Source organism: Dicentrarchus labrax, unplaced genomic scaffold, assembly GCF_905237075.1.
Source record: "Dicentrarchus labrax unplaced genomic scaffold, dlabrax2021, whole genome shotgun sequence".
Taxonomy (NCBI): Eukaryota; Metazoa; Chordata; class Actinopteri; family Moronidae; genus Dicentrarchus; species Dicentrarchus labrax.
In genome coordinates this window covers 18,205,115-18,224,112 of record NW_026136711.1, presented here as the reverse complement: position 1 = coordinate 18,224,112, position 18,998 = coordinate 18,205,115, and the positions used below count along the sequence as shown (strand labels likewise).

The 18,998-nt window shown below is 39.2% G+C and overlaps 1 protein-coding gene across 6 annotated transcripts in view; it reads right to left on the bottom strand.

Moving 5' to 3' along the window:
- Positions 1-2,032: 2,032 nt before the first annotated feature.
- The window catches only part of LOC127371503 (inositol 1,4,5-trisphosphate receptor type 1), a 77,018-nt gene continuing 60,052 nt past the window's right edge, over positions 2,033-18,998 (bottom strand). For all 6 annotated transcript variants that reach the window (XM_051414336.1, XM_051414337.1, XM_051414339.1 and 3 more), the window contains 9 exons: positions 18,125-18,300; positions 16,115-16,279; positions 15,119-15,308; positions 14,907-14,999; positions 12,676-12,815; positions 11,352-11,517; positions 4,892-5,052; positions 3,819-3,980; positions 2,033-3,283 (listed from right to left, as the gene is read on the bottom strand). In XM_051414336.1, coding sequence (XP_051270296.1) covers positions 3,197-3,283; positions 3,819-3,980; positions 4,892-5,052; positions 11,352-11,517; positions 12,676-12,815; positions 14,907-14,999; positions 15,119-15,308; positions 16,115-16,279; positions 18,125-18,300 — 1,340 coding nt within the window. In that variant the 3' untranslated portion in view covers positions 2,033-3,196. The remainder of the gene's footprint in view (positions 3,284-3,818; positions 3,981-4,891; positions 5,053-11,351; positions 11,518-12,675; positions 12,816-14,906; positions 15,000-15,118; positions 15,309-16,114; positions 16,280-18,124; positions 18,301-18,998) is intronic.

Sequence of the window (18,998 nt, the reverse complement as noted above, 5' to 3'; positions counted from 1 at the left end):
AGAATTACTACAACTACAACTAATAATACTACTAATAGTTATAGTAATGATAATAATATCATCAACAACAATAATAATACACAACATTTAGCAGTGTATATCGATCTACATGTCTGCAGAAGGCAGGTGAGCTCCACTATAGACAGTGTGGTCAAGGCTGGAGAACCACGTGCACCTGTGCGTGGATGAGTGTCTGGTGGAGTCCGTGTTTATTGTCATGAGGCGCTGCCGGCTGTCACGTTGATCTCCTCATGGCCCCGGGAGCCTGCTGAGCGCGCAGGGCACATCCAGCACACGGCGGCTGCACCTGTCTGCTGCAGGCTACAAGTACACCCTGTTGTAATGCAGATTTTCATGAAATTATTGTCTTAGAGCAAATAAAAAGGTGTATAAAGACAGCTAAGACTACATATTTATTATCTTTCTCTACAAGAATAGAATATTTTTATATAAAAATGCAATGTTACAATACCAGACTCAATAAGACTACAGAGAAATGATCTATAATCAATAACCCTAATACATCAACAGTATGTTCATGTCACATGTAAACAGGATGTATGCCTTAATTGTACAATCACCAATAGTCAACAACATGTTTTTTTATCAGTCCCCTTAAAATCCATCATTTGTTCCTCTGGTAACTAAAGTCAATGTGGATCAACGTCCTCCTTATGAAGGAAGAATGAATGGGGTTTTGTGAAGCGGTAAGCAATTATATCTATCACAGTAAGAAGTATGGTGTGATTGGATTGGAGGACAGCTGTAACATTTTCTCTTCCATCCAGATTGTTCTTCAATTTACCACGTCTCTCAAGATTTTTTGCCTGGAAATCACATTTAGTAAAGTCCCTGCTTCAATTCTTTTTTGGACAATTTATTGATTTCAAGATAGAAACACAAAATCCAGTCGGCCAAACCAGATGAGAGACACAAGGCTACACCCACTCCTCAACAAGGCAGAAGACATTTGAAGGTATTTTTAAAGGCAGAGCTTGACAGCTTTTTATATTTTTAAATTAATGTACATTTTTGGTTATCACAATTAAGTTTGTGTACCCTCTAATTCTCACTAACTAAATTCACCAGAGTTAAATATTGTAATTATTTATTATGCTAATAAGAGCAAGTTTATTTGGATTATCCATCTAACTTATCAGTGACAAAAAATAAGTTAAAAAAAGCAGCCATCAGTATGACCACGTGAGCTACAGGTCTGTTAGAAAATTCCTGGAGTGTAGTGAATTAAATAGAAATGAGCTACAAGACTACAGTAATTACAAAATGACTGGTCGCAGTGACTCAGTTGTAATTAAATAACAACATGGAATGCCCTTTGAAGATAATGTAGGTAAATGTAACACAATTTAACACTGAATTGGATTCCTAAAAATCCTGTCAATGATACCTTTGTTCTGGTCCCCTTGTATATATTGTATGTTACAAGATCTTGGAGAATACTGTGGAAAACACCTTATTTTTCTTTGACAAAGGTCCCTGAGTTTTTCATATGCTATCATTGTATGCTGATGTAGTTTATTATTGGACACAAGCTAAAGCAGTTAAAAATATTATACATATGTGAGAAATGGCTAAATGTTTGAATGGTAATGTTGACAGATAGGCAATTTCAAAACATTTTTGTTCATAAAATTTTCTTTGGGTGCAAAGTGTATGTAGATATATATACAGAAAATCAAAATAACAGGCAGTTTTTACAATTTTAAAATTCTATATATGGTCCTCCGGTGCTGTGACAAAAGCCTAAAAAGTTAAAATTAAAATTAAATAAGTGCTCAACATACTGAAATATTACCCCATGCAACAGGGTTATTAGCTAAGTGCACTTTCCTATTTGTAGAGGATGACCGCTAAGAGTTAATCTGCCAGCAAATTACTTCTCTGTGAGGCTATTCATTCATCTGGCTGAAGCACTTGATTGTCAACAAATAAGTAATTACACAGATAATAAGATACACACAAAAAATGCCACATGTTTTGGTGTTTGCCTCGTTTAACACTCACCCACAGATCATTTTACACACTTGTTTATTTAAATAGACTCCAAGAATGGAATGTACAATTCAGACACAAACTATCTATTAGTATAAAAGTTCAGTTTGGTCGAGCAGCACTCCAAATGACATCTATTTGTCCTTCTTTTTTTCATCACACACACCCAAACACTCAAACAGTCATTCTCTTGTGGATCTTTTACAAAGTGACCAACCAAAAACGTAACAATCACTTGTGTGCTACAGACAATATCAGTGCTTTAGGACTAAATATAATTCAGTGCAGAGAATAATAATACATTTAATTTAACATTTCTCCCAAAATCCTATAAGTTCGGTTCTACAACGTGACCTCCATATAACCACTATCATTGAGCACAACATGGAACTGGCTTTAGAGTGAAGCAGTCACACGATTCGCTCCTTCTCCTCAGTAGGTTTTATATGGTTAGTTAGAGAAAAGGTTCTCACAGGTCAGTATTATATATATCTCTTGACAGCACGTTTGAATGTCCCCTCAAAAGGCTTTTTTAATCTTAAGTGTCCTGGAACGAGTAGAACCTCCATTTGAGATTGCAAAAAATAATGAAAGTGATAACAAATGCTTGCCCTCAAGATAAAAACAAAACACTGTATAGGTTTTATAACAGCATTAAGAAAGTATGTAAAAGTGTGGTGTCCTCTTCAGGATTGTTTAGTCTCTATATTTTAAAAATCAAATCAAATCAACATGTGACCTGAGTTTGCTGGTGCAATACTGAGGATTAAAACCTCTATACAAGGCCACTTGAGAGGAATACTCCTTCAGAAACAATGGCTGAACTTTGGCATGCTGTTAGTGTGGTACAATGCAGAAAGGCTTTCAGGGTTGTAAAGCTGAAGTCAGTGTTTTTATTTCCTAAACCTACAGGACTGGCTTCTCAGGTCCCGAGGCACTTGGTGCACACTCCACCCACACAGACATATCCACATCACAGACCAGGAGTAACGTACTCACGTAACTTCCACTTCACACAGACACTCAGAAGCACACTTATTGTAGGACCGTCTGGTGAAGTACACTGTCAGACATCCACCTACATACACACTGGAGACGGACACATTTTGGCATTCTCCTGTCTAACATGTGGTACACTGTCAGGAGTGCTCAGGCACTGGTGATACTGGCCCCCCATGGGCCCTCAGGCAGGCTGCTGAGGGTTGATGTTCATGTGAGGAGGATGACCAAGGAGACCGATTCGTTGCTTCTGTTTCCTCTGCTCTGTCATCTGCACAGAGAAACAAAAAGAACATTTTTCAGCTATCACCTCTGTAATTTAGCATGGGTTTGTATGTTTTGTTACCTTTGGACAACCTCTGTCCCCCCATTTCCAGTCTTTATGCTAAGCTAAGCAAACTGGCTGCTGGCTGTAGTTTTGTATTTACCGGACAGACATGAGAGTGGTAACAATTGTCTTATGTAATTCTCTAGAAAATACAGTTATGTGCTTTCTTTCAAAGTGTCAAACTATTCCTTTAAGACTCAGAACTCAAGTGTGTCCCTTAATAATAAGATATTACACATATATATTGTGCATTTAAAAAAAAAACAATTGAGGGGGCTTTTTGCCTTTATTAAATAGGACAGCCCAAGATGGACAGGAAAGTGGGAGAGAGAGAGAGAGATGGGATGACACACAGAAAAAGGGCCACAGGTCAGATTCAAATCCATGGACGCTGCAGCAAGGACGCAGTTAAAATGTGGTGAAAAAAAGAGAAATGAACTAAACGAGGCTGTGCATGATTCACTGTTACATGATATACCTGCTCCTTGAGCTCAGTCAGCTGTCCAGACAGGTTGGCCACCAGCCTCATGGTCGACTCCAGCTTCTCCTGCAGGTTCCGGATTTCATTTTGCTCCCCCTCCGCATCGCTGCTCACCAGCGACATGGCACGCATACGTGGGAACCAGTCCAGGTTGTGCTCCTGTGGGCAACCAAGCATATCAGCCACTGACTTTTTTTATTTTTATTCAGAAGTGTTAATGTACATTTGCTAAGCTTTATAAAGCTGAAGTTCTGTCAAAAAAGTATTTTTAATCAGGAAGCTGCTAGTGTCTGGCAATCAGGCGCTTTAATGTGAACTCCAAATGACACTGGTCGACAATCTGTTTTTCGAAGGAACTGCCTTGCATGTGTTATTGCTACAGGAGTAACAATGGAGAGTGAATGATCTCATACTGAGCTATAATGTAAATCCCAGTGAACTGACTGACTATTCTTTATCATGCTTTGATCTGTTTTAGAGTTAAACCGCAACTCATGTACTGTCTTGTTCCACAGACTTCCTGTTTGTATGCACAAGTCTGTTTGTGTAATTAAATGTACATAACCAACATGTCTGTCAATTGAGATAAGAAAGGGGAACACATTACTTTACTAAGGTGTGTGTGGCAGGCCAGTACGTGTTTACAAGTCTGACTCAGTGGCATATCCTGATGAAATCTACTCGATCACATTTGTGACACAAAGGTATCATGCTGCTTGCTCATTCAGGATTGCTGCATACCGCTATAATCTACAGAAACAGCCAAGGAACACACTGACGGCTTTGAAATGATTAAGACACAGGGATGAAATACATAAGTCATCAAGCCATTGCAGTAACTCAGTGGAGCAGGCAAACCTTTCTCAGCAAATAAAACACGTCCTTTATATTCCCTGTGGACGTCAACAATTCTGCTGTTCCTGATTTGCAGCATGTGGATCACTATTAACCCCAAGGCAGCGTGGTCTAATACTAAATGTAACCTATTTACAAGAGAAAAAAAGTAGGCCTGCACTATCATCTGAGGAGGGGGAAGTGTGTTTTAGGGTGTGTCTGTGCATTTTATTTACGTCAATCATCTCAGCCACGTAGCTCTCAGGTCCCGTGTATTCAGTGGAATCTTTAACTTTTACCAGCACAATAAAGAACAGGTAGTGCCACATGTTGTGTTCCTCTTTGATGTGCTCCTCAAAAGTCACTGTCTTGTTGTCAAACTTGTCCCGCTCCAGGCCTGTAGAGAGGATGTAAAACACATTATTTATGGTGCGAAGTTACAGCATGTTTAAGGAAAAAAACCCAGCTCCTGTTCTGCCAGTTTCTGTGAAAGAAAAGTGGGACGGTGATGAGAAAACAGAAAGTTAAACACGTGTGAGAGACATAAAAGATCACAACAAAATGAGTCAGTCCAATTCCAAGGAATCGGTGTTTGTAACTTCAGTTACTTCCAAGGAATCGGTGTTTGTAACTTCAGTTTGTGTAATATACTGTAAACTGGTCTTAAGTTAAGCACTTTATGACTTTTAAAGCTTACCTATTCTGTAATATAAGTCGGAATAATGACACTATCTTGCTCAATATTGGGTAAACATTTAAAAAAAAGAATGTTCGTAACATTCATGATCGTGCATAACATCCAAAATAATGACTCTCTTTAATAACAATGACTTAACACATAAGAAAATGGCAACTATATATACAAAATGGAGTAGGAAAACCGACAGATAAGACAATATGGCAACAAAAAGCAGAATACAGAAATTACAATGCAACTACAACACAGGGTTCACACAAAAGCAAGTACATCTACATCAAATTGTAGGTTAAAGGCTCTCGAATACAGTAAAAGGGATGTATTTGCTTTGAGGAATTGTGTTCTGTCTGCTGTCGTTCAAAAACTACAGAATAATTCAATTCAATTCAATTCAATTTTATTTGTATAGCGCCAATTCATAACAGAAGTTATCTCAGGACACTTTTCAAATAGAGCAGGTCTAGACCGAACTCTTTAACATTAATTACAGAGACCCAACAGTACCACCATGAGCAAGCACTTGGCGACAAGGGCAAGGAAAAACTGCCTGTTAAAAGGCAGAAACCTAGGACAGATCCTCCGGCTCTAGGTGGGTGGTCGTCTGTCTCGACCAGTTGGGGTGAGAGAGAGAGAGAGAGAGAGAGAGAGAGAGACAGACAGACAGACAGGTGCACAGCAACAACAGTAATGGCAATGGTAATCTAGCAGGACCATGGCAGGAGGCTCCATCAGGATCGACAAGAACCTGCGAGACGAGAAAGCACAAGAACTCCGGGGAAGAAGTGAAGTTAGTAACATGCATTAAAGGGACATGAATGAGTGCAGAAAGAGAGAGGAAGAGAGTAGCTCAGTGCACCATGGGAAATCCCCCGATAGTCTAGGCCTATAGCAGCATAACTAAGGGATGGTTCAGGACTCACCTGATCCAGCCCTAACTATAAGCTTTATCAAAGAGGAATGTCTTAAGCCTACTCTTGAAAGTGGTGAGGGTGTCTGCCTCCCGAACCACAACTGGAAGCCGGTTCCACAGGAGAGGAGCTTGGTAACTGAAGGCTCTGGCTCCTGTTCTACTTTTAGAGACTATAGGAACCACAAGTAGCCCAGCATTCAGAGAACGTAGTGTTCTAGTGGGGTAATAGGGTACTATGAGCTCTTTAAGATATGAAGGGGCCTGACCATGAAGAGCTTTATAGGTGAGGAGGAGTATTTTAAATTCAATTCTACATTTTATAGGGAGCCAATGCAGAGTAGCTAGTACAGGAGAGATGTGATCTCTTTTTCTAGTTCCTGTCAGTACTCGTGCTGCAGCGTTCTGAATTAATTGGAGCGTTTTAATGGACTTATTGGGGCAACCTGATAATAAAGAGTTGCAGTAATCCAGCCTTGAAGTAACAAATGCATGGATTAGTTTTTCTGCATCTGTCTGTGATAGTATGTGTCTAATTTTTCTAATATTACGTAAATGAAAGAAGGCAGTCCTAGAGGTCTGCTTTATGTGGGAGTTAAATGACAAATCCTGATCAAAGAGAACTCCAAGATTCCTGACAGTGGTGCTAGAGGCCAAGTTAATGCCATCTAGAGTGACTATATCTTTAGACAATGAGTCTCTAAGGTTTTTGGGGCCAAGAACAAGAATTTCGGTTTTTTCTGAGTTTAACATCAGAAAATTGCAGGTCATCCAGGATTTTATGTCCTTAAGACATGTTTGTAATTTAGATAATTGATTAATTTCATTGGGTTTGATTGATAGATATAACTGCGTATCATCTGCATAACAGTGAAAGTTAATGGAGTGATTCCTAATAATGTTGCCTAAAGGGAGCATATATAAAGTAAATAGTATTGGTCCAAGTACAGAACCTTGTGGAACTCCATGACTAACTTTAGTATTTATGGAGGATTCATCGTTAACATGTACAAACTGAGAACGATCTGATAAATATGACTTAAACCAGGTTAGGGCAGTTCCTTTAATGCCAATTTGATGCTCAAGTCTCTGTAAAAGAATATCATGGTCAATGGTGTCAAATGCAGCACTAAGATCTAATAATACAAGTACAGAGACAAGTCCATTGTCAGAAGCAGTCAGAAGGTCATTATTAACTTTAACCAGAGCTGTCTCTGTGCTATGATGAACTCTAAATCCTGACTGAAAATCCTCAAATAAACTATTGTTATGTAGAAAGTCACACAACTCTTTGGCGACTACTTTCTCCAGAATCTTAGAGAGGAAGGGGAGGTTAGAAATCGGTCTATAGTTGGCTAAAACCCCTGGGTCAAGAGTAGACTTTTTAAGAAGGGGTTTAATTACAGCTACTTTAAAGGACTGTGGTACATATCCTGATAATAAAGAAAGATTAATCATATCCAGTAAAGAAGTGCCAATTAAGGGAACAACTTCTTTAAGCAGCCTAGTTGGGATCGGGTCTAACAGACAGGTTGATGGCTTCGATGAAGAAATGATTGAAGTTAACTGATGAAGATCGATAGCAGAAAAACAGTCTAAATATACATCTAAGTTTACATTGACAGAAGTCCCTGAACTTGGAGAGCCACTGATAACTGTTGATGGCAGTTGGTGATTAATTTTTTCTCTAATAGTAATAATTTTATTATAGAAGAAGCTCATGAAGTCATTGCTACTTAAGTTTATGGGGATATGTGGCTCGATAGAGCTGTGACTCTCTGTCAGCCTGGCTACAGTGCTGAAGAGGAACCTAGGGTTGTTCTTATTTTCTTCTATTAGTGCTGAGTAATAGGCTCCTCTGGCATTACGGAGGGCCTTTCTATAAATCTTAAGATCATCTTGCCAATTTGAGCGATATTCTGATAATTTGGAAGAGCGCCATTTCCTTTCAGATTTCCTAGCTATTTGCTTTAACTGGCGGGTTTGGTGGTTATACCAAGGTGCTAGTCTCCTATGTTTTAATAATTTCCTTTTTATAGGAGCGATAGAGTCTAATGTTGATCGTAGTGAGCCTGTAGCACTATCGACAAGATTATCAATTTCAGAGGGACTAAAGTTGTTATAGGACTCTGTTAAATTCAGACATGGCATTGAATTAAACACTGAAGGAATCTCCTCCTTAAATTTAGCTACAGCACTGTCAGATAAACATCTGCTGTAGGAAGTTTTGCCTAATGGCTTATAATCTAATAGTATGAATTCAAAAGTTACTAAATAATGGTCAGATAGGAAAGGATTATGTGGGAAGACTATTAAATGTTCAATATCAATGCCATATGATAAAACAAGGTCAAGAGTGTGATTAAAACAATGAGTTGGTTTATTTACACTCTGACAGAAGCCAATTGAGTCTATTAATGATATAAATGCATTACTAAGGCTGTCATTGTCAACATCCACATGAATATTAAAATCACCTACAATAATTACTTTATCTGATTTAAGGACTAAGCTTGATAGAAACTCTGAAAATTCAGATATAAAATCAGAGTACGGTCCAGGAGCGCGGTACACTATAACAAATAGAACTGGCTGCAGTGTTTTCCAGTTTGGGTGAGAAAGACTAAGAACAAGGCTTTCAAATGAATTATAATTTAGTTTAGGTTTAGGGTCCATTAAAACGCTCGAATCATATATAGCTGCTACTCCACCTCCTCGGCCTGTGCCTCGAGGAATGTGAGTATTAATATGACTGGGGGGGGTGGATTCATTTAGGCTAACATACTCCTCGTGGGACAACCAGGTCTCAGTAAGACAAAGTAAATCAATATCATAATCTGATATTAATTCATTCACTAGAACAGCTTTTGAAGAAAGAGACCTGATATTTAACAGCCCACATTTCATTCTCTTATTTTGTGCTACTGAGGAGTTGGTTTTAATTTTTATTAGATTTTTATGTTTGCTTCACATCTTCAAAGTCAAATGTAAAGAATAGGGCAATATCATTATAGATCATTTTCTAAGTATGATTAATGTTTCACTTCATAGCTTTTAGCAATACTGTACAGCAGACTACAGGGAATTTCATTCACACATGAAATCAGTCACCTTGTCAGGTGGATTGAAGCAACTCCAGTGTCTTGCGACATATAAATGCAAATGTCAGTCTCACTTGCGTTTCTGCCTTTTTTTCCCCCCTCATTTACAACATTTCTTCTCTCATTTACAACATAGATTTTTGAATTAACACATATTCTTCTTTAAACAGAAGTAAAAACTACTGGTTGCTTTTGAAACCTTCCCTAAAAGTGGTTACAACATACACACATCTTTCAATTGTATATAAATGATAAAAAGAGCTTCTGGCTGTGCGATAATGGTATTGATTACAGCCCTAAAAAATGGTGGTCTACATTTAAACAAGCAGGGACTGTTATGTTGTATGTTTGTCCTCATGTTATAGGACAAAAGAATAAAAACTAAACCAACTGGTTTTGGGAGCAATTCTCAGTAATGATATGTTTATCATTTATGTATTTAATTATTTAATTTATGTTAATCTAGAGTGTCCTTGTGAGAACCTTTAAGATATTCAGTCAACAAGTCCCTTTTTCCTTTACAAGATGGAGAGTGTGGTTGTGAGGTTGACCCTCCTTGAACAAAAATAATTTCAGCTACAGGTAAAAACCAGCCAACCTGCATAGGAAGCTCACAACGTAAGTCAATCATTGACTACAGACCCAATGATCTAAAAACTAATATAAAATGGAGAGAGAGAGATCGATGGGATTATAAAACCAAGCTGGAGGATGGAGAGCCACTTAAGCCTGTGGAGGTCGGCTCCTAATCTCTGCATCTCAAGTTCCCTCGCGGTCCTTCTGGAAACCATAGAGACGGCAGCTCCCCCTGTGGCCTGGCCTTCTCTAACATGAGTGAGTCAGAGCTGATGGCTGCCTGGGTGACATAATACTGTTCTCGTTCCATATGCTTACCACTTGTCCCGCCTGCCTGACCCAACATACGCAGGCACACACATGCTCACATACTGAATGTACTGCTCGGCTTAAACACACACATACTGTACAGTCACACACACACACAAACACTCACACCCACACACACACTCAGTAGCATGTACTTATTTAGGCACTCACACATGTGATGTACATATAAGGAAATGCAGATGATGCTACACAGAGGGACGGAGTATGGGTAATCAGGGAAGTTGCACAAAACATATGGTATGAAAATTAAGTTTGAGTGCGTGTGTGTGTTTATGTCTGAGTGGGAGAAAATGTGTGTGCGTGTGAGACAGACATGAATTATGGAGGCGAGGAGAGCAGTGGCAGGAAGTTCTCATGACTCAGCCTTCTTTGGAACGACAGCGAAGTGAAAAAGGGGGGAGGAAGAGAGGAGGGGGGACCGCAACAAACTGCATACACCTTTAGAAGCATACTTACCAGAAACCACAAAAACACAAAAAGAAACCATACATTCTGAGAGGGGAATTTGGGAATTGACCAAGTGGCATAAGGTGGACTGTGGAAGAGTACTAATGACGCACAGTGTTTGAAACACAGAGCCTTTACAACAGCAGAGCACAGGCATGATTAGAGAAGTAATCCTGTCTGTGCAAAGTTAGAGATTTGAGTCCCGTGACAATATCCTTAGCTATAAGATATATTCTGACACAAGCTACTGAATTTCTGGCAGAGATGGCTGTACCACATAAGATAAAAGTTCAAAGTTACACATAACCAGTAAATATTTGCATGTCTGAGGTAACATGCAATGTAGTCAACTTTAAGAGTTGCATCTAAATATTTCATTCTCCGTATTGATTGATTACCTGCCTTGCCTATATAGTGAATAGTATAGCTTTTAGCCAAAGTTGTTGTCTTCCATTTTGTCTGAACAACAGTTAAAAAACACAAATGCTGCCAGTGCTTGCAGAAAAAAGAGCTGGAACCTACATATAAGCTGGTTCTCTTTCTTTAAAACTATTTATCCATTATTAAAATTGTGAAATACATTTTCTGCTGATTGACTAAATAATTTAATCACTAGTGGATTAGCCTAGGAGTCTTACCACAGATGAAGCACGTGGTCTTCAGGACTTCTTCTTTCTTCTGTTTTTCACTCCTCAGGTCAGCAAAGGTGTCGATGATGACACCAAAGATGAGGTTGAGGACAATGATGATGACCATGAAGAAGAACAGCAGGTCATATATCACTCTGGCTGCAAACAGTGGCTCCTGGGAAGGGAATGGGAAACAGGGTTAAATGTAGAGCAGGATCAACCTAAAGGTTTACAACAGCAACCTCTGTAAAGCGCTGCCAGTGCCCGTTTAGAGGTAATGACTGAAAATTATAATAATAGTGTATGATTAAGAGTAAATTTAAGAAGAATCTGTATCACAGAGGACAAATGCAGAAAGACTGTCCCATTTAAATGTATGACCCAAAGGGCAAGTCTTTATGTAAACATGTTTTGGCGATGATGGGTTTAAAACGAGGTTAGCTTCGTCATCATTGATGTAAATGGAAACACAAGACCACAGGTGAAACCTGCCAGATGCTACAGTAACTGAGACAGCAGAAAGCCGTCAGGTCAACCTGTTGCCGCCTGCTTCTGTACATTGGGAACAGTTTAAAAAGGACCTACTTTTGTAACACAGAGGATACATTTTATTATATATTTTATAGCATTAGCCAACAGATTTCAGTGACTACACACTGTCAGTGCACTTTAATTTTTCCATTTTTAGTTAATCCTCTTTAAAGTCACAGGGTGAGCTTGTCCCTGGATGCATTCAACATAAGGGAAATACCCTGCAGTGGTCAACAACCTGATGCAGTCACACAATCGCACTCACACGTATTTAGTACAAACAACAGTGCCCTGAGCCACACTGCCAACCATGTGATTTTATGGCTGACTGCTATAACACTTCTTTAGTTGACCTGAGCAGCCAGCAAGACCTTTCAAGTTGCATTGTGTTGTAAATACGTGAGGCAGATATTCACATCCTCTTTTGACATCATTAGCGGTTGAGCCTGAATTCAGTGGAAATCTATTTTAAGGTTTAATTCTCACACAAGGAGGAGGCAGTACAGCTGTATGGAAACATTGTGAAACCTCACTGCTTTTGAAATAAAAACAAGTTCAGTGCAGGATGGGCTCACGGCCAGCTCACATGACCCATACTGCAGCTGTGGGTATCACACACACACACACACACACACACACACACACACACACACACACACACACACACACACACACACACACACACACACACACACACACACACACACACACACACACACACACACACACACACACACACACACACACACGCACGCACGCACACACACGGTACCGTCAGAGGCCTAGTCAGAGCTGCATGTACCTCTTTGGAAGGCTTGCGGAGAACATCCCCTACACCCCCTCCACTCCTCAAGCCATGACTCAGAACAGTGACAATGCACATCAGTAGAGAGTCGCACGTCCGCTCCATGTTGCTGTCCTCCTCACTGTCATCAACCAAATCTGAGGAAATAGAAGCTTTGGTCAAATGATTTAAGAGGCTACAAAAGGCTGCAAAAAGTGTGATTTGTTTATAAGCAGGTGTGTATTTGTTTACAGACCACTCATAAACTCAGCATATTTAAACTGTGGCAGTAGAGAACGTTAATTACAAGATATGGCTTTATAAAACTGGCATGACCAGGTAATCAGGACGAGTAAGACCTAGATTTTTTAGTTCATGTAACATCATAATGAGTATTAAACTAACCCATGTTACCCAAAAAAGATTATGCAGGTACATTTACACGTAGCAATCTGAATAGCATGACATGCTAATTAGAGTACCTCTTCAGAAACTCAAATCCAAAGTATGAAAAGTAAAATCAAAGGTGAGAACATTAAGTGATTATTGTAGTTATTGTGTAGCACTAATGTCACTTAGAGGAATGCATATTAAAGACTGACACACACTATATTTTATGTGCCATTAAACTTTCATAAGCAACCATATTCATGATGCATTAATTACATTATGATATTCGACATTACGTTCAGATGTAATAATAATGTTCATATACAGTATTTAATCAATTGACTTATCACAACAAACAATCCAAGTGGATTGTTATCTTATTATGAAATATTTTCTCTAATTGTAAACAACTAATAGTAATCTGTGTTAGAGCAGGATTTGATAGCCTTGTAGTCACTGTATAAATATAAGGTATCATCTGCTATTTGGTCATAAACATCCTTGGCTTATTTGCAGAACTTGATATCTGTTGAAACCTTTTTTACATGTTTTGGTTCACAGTGTGAATGTGGTTAGTCAAAGCAAGAGTCTTTTTGTTTAGCTGGAATGTAACAACAGCTTTTGTGGAACTTGAGTCAGACAGAAAAAAAAATTTCTGTCAACATTTCTGAATAATGTATCCATTAGATGAAGTTTATAAGTCACTGCAGCAGTTAAAAAGGAAACACATTTATGAATTATGAATTTATGGACCTCTGACCCAGTCACATGATGGACAGGGATCAACATATCACGATCGCCTTGCTAACTGTGTTCATCATTGGCCAAATCTTTTTTTTATAGTTCTTATGTCTGGGCTGATGGCTGAAAGAATGAAACTGGCGCTATTCTGTTTTGACTGAATTAACTGGGCCAGTTTATGGGTCATATCTCTGACAATGTTTTGGATCATAAAGAAAAACAGAACAAAAACATTACTGAGTCAATGGTAGCTGTATTTTCCATTTTAGTCTCAAAGTCACAGGCACTTAAACCTTTTTGGGAGTTAATGTGCTGGTATCACATGAGGGTCAAGGAGGTCACATGTAAATTGTTACAGTCATGTGAAATTGACACAGCTGAGCCACATGAATTAAAATGTGAATTAGTGGGTAACTGCAAAGCACAAGAAAGCAGTGCACAATATCTGCAAAAACATCACACGGTTTTTCTTTTCACTTATTGTGGTCTGACCAGGCCGAGGACGTCACCATAAATCCTTCCTAATGAACCCCTTTCTGGGTTTTTATTTGTATTTGCTCTCAATCTTCAAATCTCGCAACTTGTTTAGAAACTTGATTAAACTTCTGCTCTGATCACGCCCTCCAGCCATATGCAATCTTGTAGTTGCAAAATTTAACACAACCTCTCATTATTTGCAAGATTTCTTTTTCAAATCCTTTTACTAAAAAGGCCTCATTTCCATTTTAACAGTTACTGCCTTTGTTTTGCATATTATAACCACTGTCAGCAGATATATGCAATCAAACCTTGATTTCCTTAATAAATACGTTTGTTTGGAAATAAATTAAATGTCCAAAGTACGCTCTTTACGCCAAGGTCAGCTCAGAGAGCTCAGAGAGCATTTTAACCCAGGCTCCACCAATTCTTTGCATTTTCTAAACTCACAGCTGAAATTAACCATATTATAAATTGAATTATTTGTTACCACTTTACAATGATTTTTAATTCATGACCAAAAATCCACACAAGAACACTGAACATTCAAATATTGTTTATAGACTGGTTTAAAATGTTCATCTGAAGACACATTTCTCAAGCTTATCCCATGTAAACCCCAGTGTTGCAGTATGCATTACCTTCCTGCAGGGCTCCTGTGGTGCAGTTCTCATCAATCCCTCCCTGACACATTCCTGCAGACAGAAACTCGCTGGCCAGGCTGGCTCCATTTTCTAGGAAGTACGAAGGGATAGTGCGTAAGTTTTCTTGGCTTTTCTAAATGAAAACCTACAATGTGTTCTTTTTAAGGCTGTTTGGAAAAAAATGACAAATGACAGGAGCCAGTCCTCACTCAGGGTTGTGTTGGGGATATGATCCACCTCCAGGATAAAGTCGTCTTTGAAGAAAATGTAGCCAACGATAGAGAACAAGTAGACCAGGATGAGAGCCAGCACAGCGGTGAGCACAATGGAGCGTCCATTACGAGTTACACTCTTGATCACATTCAGCAAGGTCTCTTCTCTGTATACAAGGTCGAACAGCTACAGAGGCAAAGCACAAGTTACAAAACTAAGGGAAAAATATGTTGCAATAGATTCATTGTAGTGCCTCAAGTGCCTTAATATCTCTCAAAAGGCAAAATCAGAAACATACAGTGCATTAATTTAGGGTTGCATATTGCCATGTTCTACATATAGTGTGACCAGTATTTGTTGCAGGGTGAAGTAATACAAGAATGCACCAGTGGCAAGAAGCAAACATGGATTATATTGGATTAGATTTCCTTGCACAATGTGGCTATATACTTTTTTTCTCCTGCGCTGTATCCACAATTGTATCTGTCTGAAATGAATTAGGTGAATTACTTATTACGTTTTCAGCATCTTGTTATTCAGGCTACAAAATATGGAAATATGTTGTGCTGCATCTGCAGTGGAGCTGCTCGGGCCAGCGTGAATGGAAAACATCTCTAAATACTGACTTATTCAGTCTGACACGTTATAAAGCAGACCTGAGGCCCTGGCACACAACACGTAACACCCAAACAACAACAACAACAACAACAACAACAACAGCAACACTGTTACAGCACCAAATAAGGCAAAATCTGGCATGCAAGAAGGAAATGTCCTTGAGTGCACCATGAAGGAAAGCTGAGGTTACATTCAGAGAGAAACGAAATATTTTACACACGGTTTTACTAAAAACCTCTTGCTTTCATATTACTTAATGGTTTCACCTGCCTCTCTTCACCAAGTCAAAGCAGGTTTGAGTAAGTGTGGTTGTAAAGGTGTTAAAGCATGCATTCTCAGTATGAGTGTATGCACAGGGTGTGTGTTTTTCTCACCAGAAGACTGTAGAAAAAGACGTGGACAAACACTCCCATACAGCAGATGATGAGGTAAATGAGGTGGTAAAGGAACTCAAAGTCCAACACCATGGCTTTGTAGCCGCGTGTGAAGGTTCCTCGGTTCCCCACGAAACTTATCATGAAGATGATTTTATTACAGACCTGGAAGATAAAGTCAATTGTTCTTAATAATAAGAATTCAAGATAATCAACCATTCATCATTTTAATATTGAAAAATGTAGGTCAGACAGAAGATGTTGACAGCAGCATGGTCTGGGAGGCTTTTAAGCTAAGTGAGGACCCAATGAGTGTGTTTACATCCACGTAAGTAAGCTGGTTATTGTTGGCTTTCCTGCAGTGAATTGTTTCTTGAATGTCACGTAAATGAGAAACCAGGCAAAGGGATTACCAGAAACCCGGTTACCTGACTTCATGGTCTTGTATACGCCCAGTTTCTAACTGGATTTTTACAAGAGTACATGTGCATGATAAACACTGAGGGCAGGGAAAGTATCACTGTGACAACAGTGGGTTTATTTGAAATAATCAGTCTAAAGTCTCAGTAAAAAAGAAACTGACACTAAATTAAACTGAAGTTCGACCTATTTTGAAAATTCCCACATCTGCAAAGCAAAAAAACAAACTTGGTCAGGGAGACATTGAACTATTGACCAGCTGCATGTAAACTACATTTTAGATTCCAGTTAATTAAAGTCCATGGTAACGTGTTTCCTGCCTTAACCTGATCTCTCTCAATAACCCACTTAGGTACATGTAAACATAGCAAATGAGGGGAGAGATGACAGATTTGTGTGCACAACTTTATTTTGTGTGTGTGTATACGTGTTTAAGAACATCTAGAAAATCCCTGGCGAGTGCAGGGGTGGTGTCACGCTCTCTAGGGTCCAGTGACGCACTTCACACCCCATAACACAGCCAGAGAGGGCCAGGGGGCAATACCACAGGCAGACTGGGCTCTGGCCTGGCAGAGTGAGTGAGAGTTGAAAGAAGAACTGGAACTAGCACGGTGGAGATATTTCTCAGTACTTGAAAGTACATACAGTGGTGTGAATGGTAAAATAGTAGTGGTGTGTTTATAGCATTTCTCTGGGGAAAATTACTTACTGACACACACACACACACACATACACACATACACACATACACACATACACACATACACACACACATACACACAGACACACACACACACACACACACACACACACACACACACACACACACACACACACACACACACACACAGGAAAGACAAGACAGGTCAGTTCACCCAAAATTATGTAATCTAGTCATGCAGATAGTTTTGACGTAAAATGGTTCAGGTTTTGAGATATTCATCTCTCAGATTTCTGCCTCTACCCTGAAACAATGGAGGTAAATTAATTTCATTTTAAGTGGTCACACATTGTCAGCTGTTTTCATTGGGACCAACTCCTCTGTAGAAAACTGTTCCAATAAAAACTTTCCAAACTAAGTCTATTAACTAAGATTTTCCAGAGAAACAGGGACATTGTTTCTAGAAAAACACTCTACTCTAGAACTTCTATATGTATAAATTTGAGCACCACAAACACAATTCTTGGGTTGTGACTTATTTTCATTCTTGATTCGTTACTTATGTCCATTAAATGTCAAAAAAGAAGAAGAAAAGGCCCCTCGCAAGTTGTCAGAACCCAAGGGGACATCTTCAGATAAAAGTCCAAAACCAAAATGTAAAGAATAGAAAATTAAGAGAATGATTGGTATTTTTGATCTAAAAATGACTGATGATGATTAATTGATTATCAAAACAGTTATTTTAATTTGGTTTCATTACTTTTCTTTGGATAAATTAATTGTTTCAGCTCTGCAAAATTCCATTTCCTTCCATTGTGGTGTGGCTGCAAAATGCATTTCAAAGACAGACATCTCAAAAGCTTGGCTTTTGACTTGATACCACCAGTGGTAATTTTGGTGAACTGACCCTTTAAAGGCAGAATACTCACATTGAAGGCACCCAGAAGGAAGAGGGTGGGCTCCAGACCAACAGAGAAGATGAGACGCAGGATGGTGATGATGACGAGGGCACGGATGCCCAGTGGTTGGGGCATGATGACAACGATGACCAGCGTTGCCAAGACTCCCATCCACAGCAGTGCAGACAGGTGGGGATCCAGCATAACTGCAGAAGATACATGAACGTACACATATGCATCAGAAAATCAACTGTATTAAGCTATGAAGTATATAACTGCAGAATTTGACAACCCTGTTAAATAGCGAATTTTCCATATGTGGAATATTAAAGAATCATGTTTGGAGGATGAGAGTGCAGTTTTCAGTTTAAACTAGGCCTTGTTCAGATCAACAGATTTTTAACTGGCTTCTACTAAGTTCTGCCTCTCAGGCAGGCCTCGGGCCTTCATTAGTGAGACTTTGAACTCAAAGAGAGCCAGTTACATAACACCCAAAAGTGTATGATATACTTTTTTGTATATATGTGTGTGTGTGTGTGTGTGTGTGTGTGTGCGTGTGCGTGTGCGTGTGTGTGCGTGTGCGTGTGTGTGTGTGTGTGTGTGTGTGCGCGTGTGTGTGTGCACTAAGATTTGGTGAGCACCTACCTGATGCTTCCCTTGATCTGGGGTAAATCCAGGATTAGTGTCCTAGTCAGGGGTTTCATGTAGCAACGTGTCACTCAAGCTAAAACCCTGGACCAGGTTTGACCAACCTAAAAACAAGGCTACACCCAACCTGCTGCCTCTGTAACTGCCCCCCCTTTCTTAAAACACAGGAGTGACATGTGTATGCTTGTAAGTACTGGTCACAGATCAACCTCAGAGAACGCAGAAAAGGAAAAAAGAAAAACAAATGAATGTATTT